Genomic DNA, 15,008 nt, shown 5'->3' with positions numbered 1-15,008 from the left:
AAAGAGAAAAACTAAAGATGCATTAAAAGAGCCAAGTGTGAGTCTATCCACTTCCTAAAAGGGTCTTAATTCTGCCAGCCATGAATTTTGATGGTGGCATTAACGAACTAAAACTTCATTTGGAGCTTTCAGATACAAAATTATAGAAGGGGGGAGAGGGGGAAGAAAAACCAAACCACCAACCCACAAAAATCCCTACAAAACAAATTGCATTCACCTAAATAAAACCACAATGTGGATCCTGCATCCAGTTTACCAAAAAATGTGAACACTGCAGTGTGTTTTAAACCCCTTGCTCCTATGCTGTTAATTGGTATAGGGGAAGACAAAAAACCCAGCATTAAGTCAGAAACTGAAAGCTGGATTTGGTGGGAAGAAGTGAGATTATTCAAGAGATTTTTTTCCCCCCTGTCTGACCACAAGCAAGTCCTTTGCACAAACTTCCTACCACTTTCCATTACAACTGAAACTACCAATTCATCCCTGGGGATATGGGTTAGTGCTGAACACGGTGGTGTCAGGTGAACAGTTGGACTTGATGACCTTAGAGGTCTTTTCCAACCTTCTTGATTTTATTACACTTCCCAGATTCTCTGAAACCTCAGCAGAAGGGAACTCTTAAGTTCCTTTCCTGAGCTCACTCTTCCTGAGCTCAGCTCAAATGGGATGTCTGTCTCGGATCTCCAGCATTTCCCTCAGACTCTACACATCTACTTGCAGGTTCACAGTTCAAATCTTAATGCATGACTAGTGTTGTTAAACACAGAAATGTTTTAACATTTTCCCTTCAAAGGAAAAATGAACCTGGTTAATGAAATAATAATAGAATTCTTTTTATTTACTTCTGTTTCAAAATGAACAATTAAAACACGTCCAGATGTAGAATGATTGTGCATACTGACAAAATCAAAAACCATTTCAGCTGCAGAACAGACCAAAAAATTTAGAACTTACTGCCAAAGAACATTCAAGAATTACAGCAACATAATTTTTGCCTGTAACTATGTATTTCACATACAAATCAATGTTTGCTCTCCAACATTAAAAGCTGTGGTGAAGAATTACAGAGAACAAACTGAGCACCTACCAGCTCTTCTGCACAACAAAGTATCTGATATACCTGCCAAAAACCTCTCAGGAAACTAAGCTGACCACAAATTGTCACAAGGAAAGACACAGTTAATGTCTACTCTTAAAATCTTATGTAGCAATATTTAACTTGATTTTTATCTGTTGTGCTCTTAAATCAAATAGAAGCATAGGCTGTCTTCTGTTTGAAAGAAAAACATTCCCAAGACCAGAGGTGGCTAAAAGTAGCTTTTACTTTTTTTCAGCTGGGTGTTTGACAGCAGGGAATAGCTTCTGGTTTTGTGCAAAGGTTATTACAAAGAAATATCAAAGTGGCATTTGGGTTTTAAATCCAACAACTGAAGAGCTTGGAAATACCTGTTTTATGGTTATCCATGTCCCTAAGTTCAGTTACAGACTCGGTCTGAGCGGTTAAAATGACAAAGAAACACTGTGCACAACTGTGTAATTAAAGCTTCTCATCAAGCACAGAGGGAGGGTTGTGCAGGCAACCAGACACTCTATTTGACAGATCCTGAGTTCTTGGATTTTCAAGCTAAACAGCACTTCTGAAGAAAAAAATCCTTTTTAAAATCACACTTCTATTACTGTAGACCTAAACAACAACAACAACAACAACAAAAAGGATCCTGTCAGATTGAACTTCTTTCTCATGAAGTGGAACAGACCTATAGTTGTCTCTACAGAGGAAAAAATGACTGAGATCCAACACACTGGCTCTGAAATCAAGGTAGTTTGAGGAACCCAGTGTTCCAACCCACCCTCCCTGGACCCAGTCTCCCAGGCTACAATGGACGGGGGTCAGTGGCTGCAATTTCCCCCGCCAGAATTCCCTGTTACCCCATCGGAGCTGATCCAGCCCAGTTGCTGAGTTGGCTTTATTAGTTTCTTCCTTATCTTGGGAGTTCTGCCACATGTCCTCATGGCTCATAAATTCTGCATTCTTTGTGTCCATTATCAGTGGAGATTCTTCTTCCCAAGCTTTGTTAACCTCCCCCTAGGTCTGAGATCACTGAAGCGAGTCAAGCCCTAAATCTTAACAAGGCAATTCTACCAAAAAGTAATTTATTTTTCTAAGGCCTGGACATCAGTTAGAGCTTGCCTGTTAGCTGCCATCTCCTTCTTATTGATTAGGCCTGAAAGTAGACAAAGATCAAAGAACATCCTTTCTTAAGTAAATGTCACATATTCCACATTTTGCAACACCAGGATGAAACCGATGGATGGATTCAGGGAATTCTTCACCACGTTGCAACATCAGGAAGATCCAGGCATTTCCAACACAAGACAGCACATTGCTACAACTCTGCACTGAGTTCAGCTGTTTTAGCACAGCATGATTAAAATGGAAAATAAAGAACACAACACCAGGATCGCTCCTCGGACTGGCATATGAAGGTGTAAAATCGCATATCCTGTCAAAAGGGTACTACATCATGTTAAGGATTATCTTCCTCTCCACTGCTGAAGGTGCCCCATCTCCACAAATCTCTTGGAGTTTGAAGTGGTAAGCAGAAAATCCCACAGGAAGTTTTTTTGTTTGGGCACTGTAGTATTTAGTCTAGACTATAATCGTTAAAATGCCTCACTACCAGAAAGAGTAAAATGTATTTTCCCGATGAGTCAGCAAGACTTATTAAGCTGGTGTATTAGAGCACAGGGCATCTTCCTCCCACTTCAATTGGCCATTACTTATTGATTTAATTCTGACAATTTCTTTTTTGACTTTCAAATTTTTAAATTCCAAGTTTCTGTTTCACAGAAAAGTAATACAAGGGAAAGTAATCATCACAATCATCATTCAGCAATGAAGCAATGTCTGGATTTGTTAAGGAATACCTAAAGTGTACAGAAAATTCCCAAGGAAAGATTCTTACCCCAGCCTCTGTATGCTCAGTAATATACATTCAAGGCTTTTGTCCTGAGGAGTTTACAATCTAAACAGACATGAGGCAGAGACAGAAGGCTACAACCAACCTACTGGGACCAGTGTTTACTGCTTATGTGCAGGTAAAATGGTTTGTCACTGGATAAACTGAGTAGAAACATTTTTCAAGTAAGTTAGACCACTGGAAGATAAAGGACACTGGAAAACAAGGTAAATGCACTAAGAGTGAAGCAGAAATAACCCTGAAGAAACTGGGCAGACCAACAGTCCATGAGCACTGAGTGAACAGGGTCAAGCAACAACTCCAGCACATTCTCCTGAGACACAGAGGCCTCCCCTGCAGCAACTTCAGCATTTGTTCTTATTTGCTGGTACCTCCTGCTGACTCTGTCCTACTCATGCCAGATCTCTTGGCAGCATTTAAGAATGGCTGTAGCCACTTCTATCAGCTTCAAAATCATTGTATAATATCTCTCATTACTGCATGTGATAAGTCAAAGCAAACCCTTCCATAAATCTTTTAGTTCTAGGTCAGTCTTCAACAGAACAAGTTCTCAGCCATCACATCCTGCTTCCACCTATTGAAACAGAGGTGAAGTGCCAAACTGGAGGAGTGTTTGGTGTAACACCCAGATGGTCAGGGATTTGCTCCTTGTGCAGCTACACCTGCTGCTCAGCAGCTGATGAAGAGCCAGGGATGCAGGATTCCTTCAAGCCTTGTAACTACAAAACCATTTTTTCAGAAATCATACACTGACACATGGGAGCACGTGTGTGATGATCATGTCTGCCAAGCACAAAACTATTTTAGGTCTGTACCATAGAATAAGACTTGAGTTCTTTTCCTTCACCTGAAGTGCTCAACCTTCTCTAGATCTGACAGACCTGGCAGCACATTTCCCTAGCAAGTGGCAAACAATCCCAGATTAGATGGAAGAATGATGAACATTCTGTTGGACAGCCAGAGAAAAGTAGTGAACTCAGAAGTCTCTTCACACTGTCATGTACAAATTTAACACACAAAAAAGTACCAAGTATCTTAACATTTTCTGTGGAATTCCAGCCTTCAGCCCTGATTTTGTCACCTTTTTGCTAAGGACAGATTTCAGCCGTGCTGGGAAAATGAATATGTACTTTTGTATCCGCTCTAACCAAGCTGCACAACGAATGGGAAGACACAAAGACACATTTCACCAAAAAGAACACCTCAAAAAGCAAAGGCTACTCCACTTTATCGCACAAGGTTTTGTGATACATTCTGTGATTTAAATACATTTGCCCCCTCTGCAAACAATCAGTAACAAAGTAGAAATACCTAGTAACAAAAGTTCCTTAGCTGACCAAAGGCAGAAATATTACAGTACTAAATGCTGGATATTCCAAGGCACGAAAATAGTCAATGCAATAGCAAATATAATTCTGATGGATGGAGAACACAAAAAGTCAAAAAACTGCACATCACGTGTTTCTTGTAGGTATTTCAGACAAGGCTGTGACATGGAATCTGGGGTTTTTAATATTAGGATATAAGTGATATTCTTCATAATGCAATCCTTCTAGGCAGGCAAACTAATTAGCTGTTTTAACTTCAACTCACCAAACTTAGACTTCTCCCAACTTGCCCATCACACCAAGTATCCTTAACAGTGATCCCTATCACTGGCCTTCAGCAACAAAGCCTCAAGCACACAGAACTCATTTCCTCTCAGTCCAAACACCGGGCATGTTCTGAAAACACTGTGGGGAATTTCCACAATTACTTGTTTATAAACTCTGTCACTTCCAGGTTTTGCATCAGATGCATTTCCAAACATAAACATTAACCCCTCCCTCTCAAGAAACCGTCGAACCCGAGTTTCTCTTTTCATTCGAATCTGAAGGAGTCAAAGTTAATCGTTAATCTATTCATAGGCAATCACTCACTTACTTATAATTGCTTGGAAGTTCCCTCAGAATTAAAAAGTGGGAATCAGATCAGCTGTGACAAAGCCATGAACAAGGAAGCCTGATGGCTCCACTGCATTACCCAGAACACACAAATCGTATCTTGAGCTGTCAGTCAAGCACCTTTCATATTTGCTAAACTTGTGTTGTAAAAAGTGCTCACTAAAAGAGGGCAAATCACTAAAGGCACAGTTTGGCTTAGTTCAGCATGGCAACACAGCACAGGAACCTATCTTTAAAAAAACAAACCAGCAAACACACAACTCTCCAGCTAAGCAGACCATGATTACACTGATGTGATAGACTCAATTACTTAACTGCCAGGGGGCCTAATGTTGCTCACACAGAGAAAAGCAAAACTACACGTTCATAAAATGATTAGAATATTCAAGATACCTCTTGATATCTCAAGGCCTATGATTTTATTTTTTTCCAGAAGTTCATTAACAGCAGCACAAGATCTGTTTGAACAGCCAGAAGACAAATTCAGGTAAATAATAAAATAAGGATTTCTTGCACAAAGTGCTGCAAGGACAATTCACAGTTAAAAAAAACCAAAAAACTAAACAGTCAGATATGGTCACTATGCTTTCAGCTCAGCAATAATTTTTGACTTATAATTTAAGATGCAAAAAGTATGTCACTGTATTTGCAAATTAAGTATTGTCAAGCCATTATGTAAGTTAGATGCAAAATAAAATCCCGAGTTACTTTTGATAAATCAACAGCAGTTGTGCTTCAGCATTGCTGTTGCTGACTTTACTGATATAAAGGCAGAATATTCTGGGTTTACAGTAACACTGCAGATCCTACTGCATAAGGGTTGGCAATATGGAAAAAAAATTGTTTACATCCAGATTGATTAGAGGCTGATTCAAGTACCACAGAACTGAAATTCAGTCACTGACTTGGAACAGAAAGTGAAACATTGCAAAGAGTTTTGACCCAACCCCCATATCCCGCGGCTCAGCCTCAACCTAGAACCTTGTCCCTGGGAATATTTCCATGTGAAACAGGGACAACTGCTACAAAAATGCCAATAACTACATGACTGTTGCCTTTGAGGCAGCTGCTGATCCCCCACTAAGCTCCAGGCCACACTGACACTCTGTTAAGGATGTCCAAGATTCACCAACAGAACACCATTTACCCACCAACAAAAAAATTCTACAGATCAAGTTAAAATAGAGAATACAAATCTTTTGCTTGAAAGCATCTTTTGAAAGACATTTAAAATTTGTATTTCTCAGGATCCATTCATAAACCAGGGCTACATTACATTAGGATTGTTACGAGATGGCACTTGCACAGGCCCACATCAACTATTTCAGTAGGGAATCCTACAGCAGAGCAAGCAGTAAAGCTATTTCTGTCAGAGACTGCCCACAAACATTCTCACACCATTGTTCACAACAATTCAATCCTGAGGGCACTGACTGGCCTCTGCCACATCCTAAAACAGAAACACAAGATCGCTGCAGACAGCTCTTACTCAAACGTTGAGATTCAAAATAAAATGACCAAAAAACTGCCAAAATGCAAACAGTAATAATTCGAAGCAACCAAAAACCACTGATCCTTGATGCACCCATTTCAGGATACAGAAAGCCTTTTTAAAAACAGATTGCCTATATGCCTACAATGCTTCTTCCTTAATGCTTCAGTTATTGAATATTTATACACAGCAGTGACCAACTACATCACTAAACACATTTTACGATACTACAAGGAAAACTCCAGCTTCTATTATTTCATGGAACCTCTTTTTATTTTAAGGTACCACAGTGGGCAGTCTCCTATTCAAAACAATACACCAGTGATTCATAACCCATGGGGAAAGAAAAGCCCCAAAACAAAACAAAAAAAACCCCACAGCATTTATTTACCCAAACAACATTTCAGAAAGCCACTACTACTTGTGAATAAAAGATCCTTTTGGCCTCTCAATAATATTTTCTTCTAGCACATTACTCAAAATGATCCATTTTCAACGAGTAACCCAGCAGCAAATAAACCCAAGAGCACATCAGGGACCAGCCAAGGTATGGCAGAACCTTCATGGAAAATGCAGCTTTGTTTTCTAGGAACTGTAGAGAAAAAGGCCTCCATGTTTCCTTCACCTACAAGCCTGGGTGAATGCAGGCCCACTCACGATATCCAAGCCTTTACCAATACAGTGAATACCCCAAGCTCTCCACACGCACCGCTGGATGTGCAGACAACCCTCGCACCCCCGCTTGGAACCATCTTCCTGCTGAGCTGAGGAGAAGGACCGACCTGAGTAGCCCAGGCGATACAGCTCCATTGCCAGGGATCCGACAGCCCTGAAGGTACAAACCAACCACAGCACGGAGCTCTTATTCCCCAGAGCGCGAATAAAGAGCTCCGTTCACCTTGCACACCCTGCTCCGTGCTCACCGACTGCAAGTCCCCGTCCTGATGGCACGGACAGACCGACACAGGGGACACAGCCCCCCTCCTTCACACACACACACAGAGCCCTGTGCCTTCAGTCACACACACACACAGAGCCCTGTGCCTTCAGTCACACACACACACAGAGCCCTGTGCCTTCAGTCACACACACACACAGAGCCCTGTGCCTTCACACACTCACACACACAGCCCTGTGCCTTCACACACACACACTCACACACAGCCCTGAGCGTTCACACTCACACAGAGCCACTCGCTGCTGGGGCCCCTCGCCCCCCACCTCCCGAGGCACCCCAGGACACCCCGCTCCGCTCGCCCTCAGGAGGCACCGGGTGCCGCTCCCAGGGAGCTGCAGGGACGCTCCCCCGAGACACCCGCGGCAGAACCGCCCCCAGTGCGCGCAGGGGGAGCCCCACCACTGCACCCCCACATCCTGCACACCCCGTCCTGCTGCCTCCGGGGAGAGCCCCCCCAAACGTGGGCCCTCCCCACTGTCCCCCCTGCTCTCACCCAGCGGGACCGCTCGTCGCCCAGAGCAGCCGCTGCCGTGTCACCCCCCAGCTGCTCCCACAGCCCCCGCAGCGCTGCCCTATCACCACAGGGACCCCTTCGCTGCAGCCCCCGCAGCAGGGCCCGCACCCCCCACTGCCCGTCCCCGGCCGCCACAGTGGGGACGCACCCCCCGCCCGGGCCCGCGCCCGCCCCGCACGGCCCCTGCAGCCCCGTCCCCGCCACAGCCGCAGTCCCCTCACCCGCTTGCGTGGTGTCGCTCAGGTCGCAGCCGCTGCCGGGGAAGTCGCGCAGCTTCCTCCCGCTGAGGCAGAGGATGCCCGAGCTGCCCGCCTCCTCCAGGGCCCGCTCCAGGCTGCGCACCGTGTGCGGCTGCGGCAGAGCGGCCGCGCCCCAGTGCGGCCCGGCCGAGAAGGAGAGGGTGAGGTGCGCGGGGATGCCCAGCCCCGCCGCTCCGCTCCCGCCGCCGCTCCCGTTGTTGCCGCCGCCGCCCCCCTGCCCGGCCGCCATCTTGACCGGCCCCTCCACAACAACGGCCGGGGCCGCCCCGCCGCCGCTGCGCACGCGCCGCGGGGCCCGCAGGGGGCGCCGCGCGAGGGGAGGGCGGGGCTTCTGAGCGCCCCTCGGCCGCTCCCACCAATCCGCGGCGGAGCCGGGGGCGAGGGGGCGTGGCCTCCCCGAGGCGGTGCCTGAGGGTCGTGAGGGGGCGCTGCCGGCGCTGAGGGAGCGGGGCGGGATTGGAGTGGGGGGGATCCCGGGAATGGGAAAATCCCGGGAACGGGGGGGGGGGTCCCGCAGCCGGGCCGGGGCTGAGGGGAGCCGTGAGAAGGGTTCAGAGCTGACAGAACATGGCAAATATTTGCTGGGCAGCCCTGGCGCCGGTGGGAGCGTGTCCCTGCCCGGCCCGGGGCGGATCGGCTGTGCCCGCTCCCTGAGGCACCGCTCAGGTTTGGGGTCGGGTCTGCGGCACCGCAGATCCTCATCCAAAGGTCACCTGCGCCAGGTGCATCACAGCATCCATCGCTTCTGCCCTGGAAACCCGTAAGGACAGCGCCGGCCAGGGACTGCGGATCCCCGCTGGTGGCAGGGAAAATACATCCAGGAGTCGTCCATGGCAGAACAAAGGGAATGGGAGTGCGGGGGTCACCCTGAAATGGGTTAGAGAACACTCGCAAAAGCCTCAGAGACGCGAATGCTTGTGACTCAGAATGTGAAAGGGAAGTGGTGAGGCATAAATCAGAAGCTGGTTGCAATGTCCGGGGCCCAGTTATGTGAGTTAAATGCTACACAACTGCTGGAACGCCATATGGATGGATAATTGCCTTTGTTACCCTGTAATCTGTACGTGTTAGGTCTACATACTTATCTGTGAAAAATTACTCTCGAGGCATGATTAGGAAATGCTACGGAAAGGCTCATAGACCTACTTTTTAATGGAATTGTTGTGGATTTGATAAGCAGAATCTGCCTTTATGCTTTGATCCTCCTGAAGGCCCTGAATTCTTAAATTGTTTTAGGGGTTTGGTTTTTTGCACGCATACATCATGCCTAATTTTGGGATCTAAGGGAAATTCTGTCTATAAGCAACATGGAAGAGATTGCCCTTCAGTCAACAACATGTCACTGAGAGACAGCTGAGCCATTATCAGTCGAAAGAGGAACAGCCCTGAAGTACTGTGTTGGGTGATCTCTGGCTGAAATTCAGTAGAACTAAATGAGCCAGGATCAATAAGAAGGTACTAAAGAGTGAAGGGTTCAATCCTTCGATGCAGTGTTGGATGGACTTTGGGATCACCATGTCCCAGCAAACAGATTCCCCTTCCAACAACAAGGCCTATGTGCAAAATGCACTTGTGGTGGGGAAAGGGCTCCCATTGTCACCTGCAAATACTGTGGCTTTCTGCTTCCTCTAACCTTGGCTACTTGTAGGGGCTGTGGGATTCAAGCTTACAGATGACTATCTACCGATCAGTCTGCCTGGGCCAGAGCTCCTGCTCTTGCCCTGAAAAAGCTGATTGTTCCTTGGGTTCACAGCAAGAAAATCAGACAAACCTCTATAAACACTTCTGAGTGCTGCCCTCGGTTGAGATTCCAGCCAGAGAGGGTGGAGGGTGAATAAACCCAGACTGGTGTCGGGCCAAGTGTGTAGGATGATTTTGCCTGCAGACGTGGAGCAGGAGGTACAGTGCCTCAGCAGCTGGCAGGAGTGAGGCAGAGCAGCAGCCAGGACCAGCTCCAGCATCTAAATTCTACTAAATGTTAGAACTAGTTGCTCTGAGTTTCCAAAGCGGGTGTCTTGGCACGGGGCCAGCTCAGAGCTGCAGATTTGCTGTCCTCCCTCTCAGCCACATCACTCAGCCGCTTGCTGTTCAGAGCCCAAGTTAGACAGAGAAAGGGGCTCAGCTCTCTCTGTATGAAATAGGCCTGACAAATTGTCAGAAGACTCAAAACACCATTTTGTCACACTGGAGTTCTCACGTACGGGGGGGCCTTTTTATCCTTAACCAAATGCTTGCTGTGCCTGCAGGTGCTCCTACCGAGGAGCAAACCCAGCTCGCTCAGTTTGCTCAGACACATGCTCACATCTTCAAAGGCACTGGAGTGTCCCCTACAACAGGCTGGGAGCAATGTCTGAGGCTTTTCCTAACCAAAAATCCCCAATTTGCAAACTGTCTCGAGCAAATTGCTGCTCACTGGGGCAAAAGCTTGAAAACTGATTGCACGTTCCTGTGGTGGAGCAGATTTACCTGTGGGGGTCATTTATCACCTCCAATAGCTGCAGAATCAGAACAGATGTCTGGAGCACTAAAATCTAATTACTTTTATTTATACTGGATTTCACAGCCTTTCAACAGTTCTTTCTCCCCATGTCCCCCCTTCTTTGTAATTCTACAAATAAAACCAGAGTCACTAGTCTAGGGCCAGAAGGCTTCCCAAAACAACCTTCCTGGCATAATAAGCAGTAAGGCAGAGCTGTGTCATCCCTCAGTTTCTCCTATAAAACAGAGATGGTTGCATTTTCTTATTTGTTTTGGCAGTTAAGGTGCATACAAGAAGAGGTGGAAATGCTCAGATGTTGTCATGAGACTGCACAAGACAAAGATATTTTCTTGGTCCCATGCCAGGCAGAGCTGATGTTTCAGGAGTTTGAAGATTTCTGAAAATCCCACACTTCCATGAAGAGCTTCAAGTTTGAAAGTCTTTGTGGTTACCCATATCTGTTCCAGACGAGATAAAAACTCATAAAGATATGACACCAGCCGGCTTTTACAGCTCATGTTAATGCCTAGAGGAATGAGATCTAGATCAGGCTTTGATCTATCTAACTTCCAACATGGAGTGCAAGATGTGGTTGCTCACAAGTCTTGCAAGGACGGTTGACCCAAGCCATGCTCAGAGCAAGTGTGAGTGAGAGCTGCGTGCCTGTCCTGCTGCTCTGCCTGTGCTGCTCCCACAGCTCTTGTCACCCCTGCTCAGCATCATTGCTCACAGCTCCAAACGTCCCCAGAGCACTGCCTTCTGGAGAGAGCCACACAAGGCCAATCTGTACTGGCAGTGTCGGTGTAATATTGATCGTGACAGGAGGGAAAGTGAGAGTGGAGTCCCTGATCTCTCCCCGTTTCCTTTGACACCCTGCAGTGTGTGCTGCAGGCTGTGTCCCAGGGCAGGGCAGGGCACAAGGGAAGGACATCAGCACACGGTGGCACAGCTGAGGTGCTGCCCAGGGTGTTGTGCAGTGTGATGCTCCCTCGACACCCCCGCAGTGCCTGCAGGCCTCTGCCAGGCAACAGGAGCCCTGGGCACCTGAGGCCAAGCGACAGGGATTGTCAAAAGCACAGAGACCCCTGAAGCTTTCGGTGTTCCTGAGTTAAGTACTCAAGCTGAACACACAGCGGGTCTTTTTCAATCTAGATTGCCATTTGCTTTGAGAAATTAAATCCTCCTGAGATGTCAGCACTGACCTTTTTTTGCATCCTCTGGAGATTTTCTTGCTTTAAGCAATTAAACTCCAGAGCTTTCCTGCTGTTCTTGCTATGCTTCTTTATGAGTAGCCTCAGTCCTCCTCCGTGGGTGAGGCACTGAGATAACACAGTTACTGTTACTTCAACACTCCCATGATCCTGGTGCCACCTCCTTAATGCCTCTTCAATTCCTTTGCACTTACTTTGCATTTCAGTGCATGCTCTATTCCTCATGGATACTGCTTTTTTTCTTCAAGACCTGCAAGTGTCCACAGCTTCCCACAGGCAGTTAAAATAATCTCCAAATACCCGGATTCAAGATTCATACTGAAGTGGCATCATTTGGCTCTCTTTGAAAGCAAAGCAAGCAAACTATACATATAATCCTAATTAGGTTAAAAGGCAAATGACCCTCTGTCCATGCTAAAGGGCAGTCATTTATCTGAAATTTTAAAGAGCTAGAAATAGCTCAAAATACTCCAGCTTCTGATGCTTGAATAGAAAAGAAGCAAGCAGAATTCTCTTTAGCTGCTTTGGAGAGCAATATCTGTTCTTAACAGTCTGTTTGTACAGACCACAACAAGAGATGAGATCCATTAATGGGAAGATTCCTGGTACCTTTCCCACTGGGAGCATCTATTCATTGTATAGCTAGCAATGCTTCCCTGAGCACCAGAAAATACAGTTCTGAAGGCAGGGGGGAGGGCAGCACCTCCCCTCAAGCATGTCATTTCAAGCACCACCTATGCCAACTACATGCACTGGAAATACCTCCTTGTGGTGCTGCAGAGGCCTTTGTCCTTTACTGGATCATTCTGGTTTGATTTCAGACAGGATTTGTCCATTTATTCCATTTTGAATAACTTGTTTGCTGTGCAGTACCATACTTGCCTTGCTTGTTTTTTGGTGAGATTAGAAATGTAGCCCTTTCAATGAAAGTTTACTTTAATATTGAGAGAGCCCTAAAAGCAGCATAAACTGGAACTACTCCATGACAGCAAGCAGCATGTGGTGTATCTGTGGATCTTCATTTACCGGTTATATTTACAGATTGCACTGAAGCTACCAACTCCCTGTCATACTGTGCACATGGTTTTTTCTGGGATGACTTTGGGGACTTTCTGCACAGTCCAGAGGTACAGTTTATGGGTATCATAAGAGTAGTTTCCCATGAGATTGCAATTTTAATACACATACAGAGAGACAGAGGGGGAGAAAAAGCCAACACCACTTTAAATACCTTGCAGTTTTACTGTAGGCAGGCTTCATGTGCTAAATGTGTAAGAAGCCAAGCATGGAATTTGTCATTATCTGTGGTTGAGCAGTTGTTTTCCCTGAGCAGAGCTCGAGGACGTGTGCACCTCAGCCACTTTATACCATCCAGTCAGAACTTCTGCATAAAAACTGAATTATCATTCGTCGATGTAGCTCATTCTGGGAAATGGTAAAATAAATACTTTTCTTCAGAAAGCCTGAAGAAGAGTTTTTTTTTCTTCCATCTTCTCGAGAAGATGATTTTCAAGTGGTGACATATGGTTCTGAGGCCACGTTCAGCATCTAACAATAAAACCCAAGTTCTTTTTAGTGGTGGTTCACCAGTTTTGGAGCAAGCTATCGAAGCTGTACTGCTACCAGTGTGCCTTGTGAAGAGCTGATGGTCCTGTGGTTCTCACGAATGAAAAGGCCTAAACACCCCCCTTGTGGGCAAAATCCAGAGTGTCACAGAAGCGATCACAGTTTTGGCCCGTTAAAATAAACGCTTGTTTATGCTTTGAGCAAGTCTGGGAGAGGCTGGAGAGCTTCCATACCCTCAGATACAGATGTGTACATGCAGATGCTAATCTTCCACTGATACATATTCCTACAGCCACCCAGCCTTACTTTCCAAGAAAAAGCATTTATTAGCAATCAAGTCATGGGTGCATTTCACTGAAAGAGAATGGTCATATATTTTGCAATTTGCATTAAATAACTGTGATATGAGGTACCCCTGGGAACAACAGACAAAGTGGCCAGTGGTTAATTTTTAGATCATGGTGTAAGATTTATCGCAACCACAAATCATCACAAGTTATTTAACATGTCGAAGATTAACTAAATCTATTGAGAGGCTGAGAAAACATTTCAGATGATACAAGTGTTGGATTGCTGACAGGTGTTCCCTTCTCCCACTGAGTTCTATTTTTATTTAGTTTCAGCTAAAAGCCTTCTAGGGTTCCTTGGGGTTTCATTATGTGATAAGAAGAGCATCTGATAAATTGAAAGGCCCAGTGACCCTAATTAACACTTGCTCTTTGTGAACAACTTGGTTATGCCTGTGCCTAACAAGGGGAAGGAATACCTGGCACCTTTGGCAGAGATGCCCCAGTGTTCTCTGAAGGCTCAGCTTGAGGCTTGTTGCCACAGTATCAGTGAGTCAACACAAACCAGTTCTACAGGAAAGTGCAATTTTCTTTACTTTTCTCATTGTTCTTTTACTAATCCTACCTTTCCACTGTGAAAGTCACATTCCTGACATTCCTTTCTTAGGATGCAGGGCCAAGTCTGTCTGCCAGACACCTGCAGTTCTCTCCAGTGGAGGGGGATTATGCTTTAGAGGAGGTTCTCGCTCTTCAGGCCTTTTCACCAACTCCAGCATGTGTCACCTACACTGTTAATGTGAGAAATTGCTCAGAACTGAGATAATGGCAGTGCTTGGACATACTAAGCAAATGGGACATTTGCCAAGATGTTAAGAGTCAGACTGGCAGTTGAGAGATAACAGAATACATATCAGCTCATACTTTCCAGATGCAGAAATATGGCTTGGAAAGGTTTTATCACTGCTTTCAATGCTATGCACTCGAAGGAAAGCAGCTAATTAAACCTCTCACCTGGTGAAGCAGAATTTGTTGCAAAAGCTGTATTGTAGTTCTATGAAAAAAATGTCCTTTGAAAATACCTAATATTTTAGAAGTTGGCATTTCTAAACTCTGCCTTTTCCCTTCTTTGATCTCAAATGTTTGTTTCACTAAACGTGATCAAATAGAAACGCTGTTGGAAATCTCTGAGCCGTTGCTTTCAGGTTTTCCGAAGATACAAGCGTGCAGGATTTTGCAGAAAGCCACGAGACCTTTCACTGTCCCACAGCACGACCAACTCCAGCTGCTGCCCCCTGAGGAAACCTGGGTCACTCAGTG

At 45.7% G+C, this 15,008-nt stretch overlaps 1 protein-coding gene across 4 annotated transcripts in view; it reads right to left on the bottom strand.

The window, feature by feature from the left end:
* LRCH2 (leucine rich repeats and calponin homology domain containing 2) overlaps positions 1 to 8,392 on the bottom strand; it is a 40,631-nt gene extending 32,239 nt beyond the window's left edge. For all 4 annotated transcript variants that reach the window (XM_027721849.2, XM_027721851.2, XM_027721852.2 and 1 more), the window contains exon 1: positions 8,110 to 8,392. In XM_027721849.2, coding sequence (XP_027577650.1) covers positions 8,110 to 8,377 — 268 coding nt within the window. In that variant the 5' untranslated portion in view covers positions 8,378 to 8,392. The remainder of the gene's footprint in view (positions 1 to 8,109) is intronic.
* Between the last annotated feature and the right edge of the window lie 6,616 nt (positions 8,393 to 15,008).

The sequence above is a fragment of the Pipra filicauda genome, unplaced genomic scaffold (genome assembly GCF_003945595.2).
Source record: "Pipra filicauda isolate LSUMZ 115617 unplaced genomic scaffold, ASM394559v2 scaffold9_size5747161_pilon, whole genome shotgun sequence".
Classification (NCBI taxonomy): domain Eukaryota; kingdom Metazoa; phylum Chordata; class Aves; order Passeriformes; family Pipridae; genus Pipra; species Pipra filicauda.
Note: the sequence above shows the minus strand (reverse complement) of the source record. Positions and strands in the feature narration are given on the sequence as shown.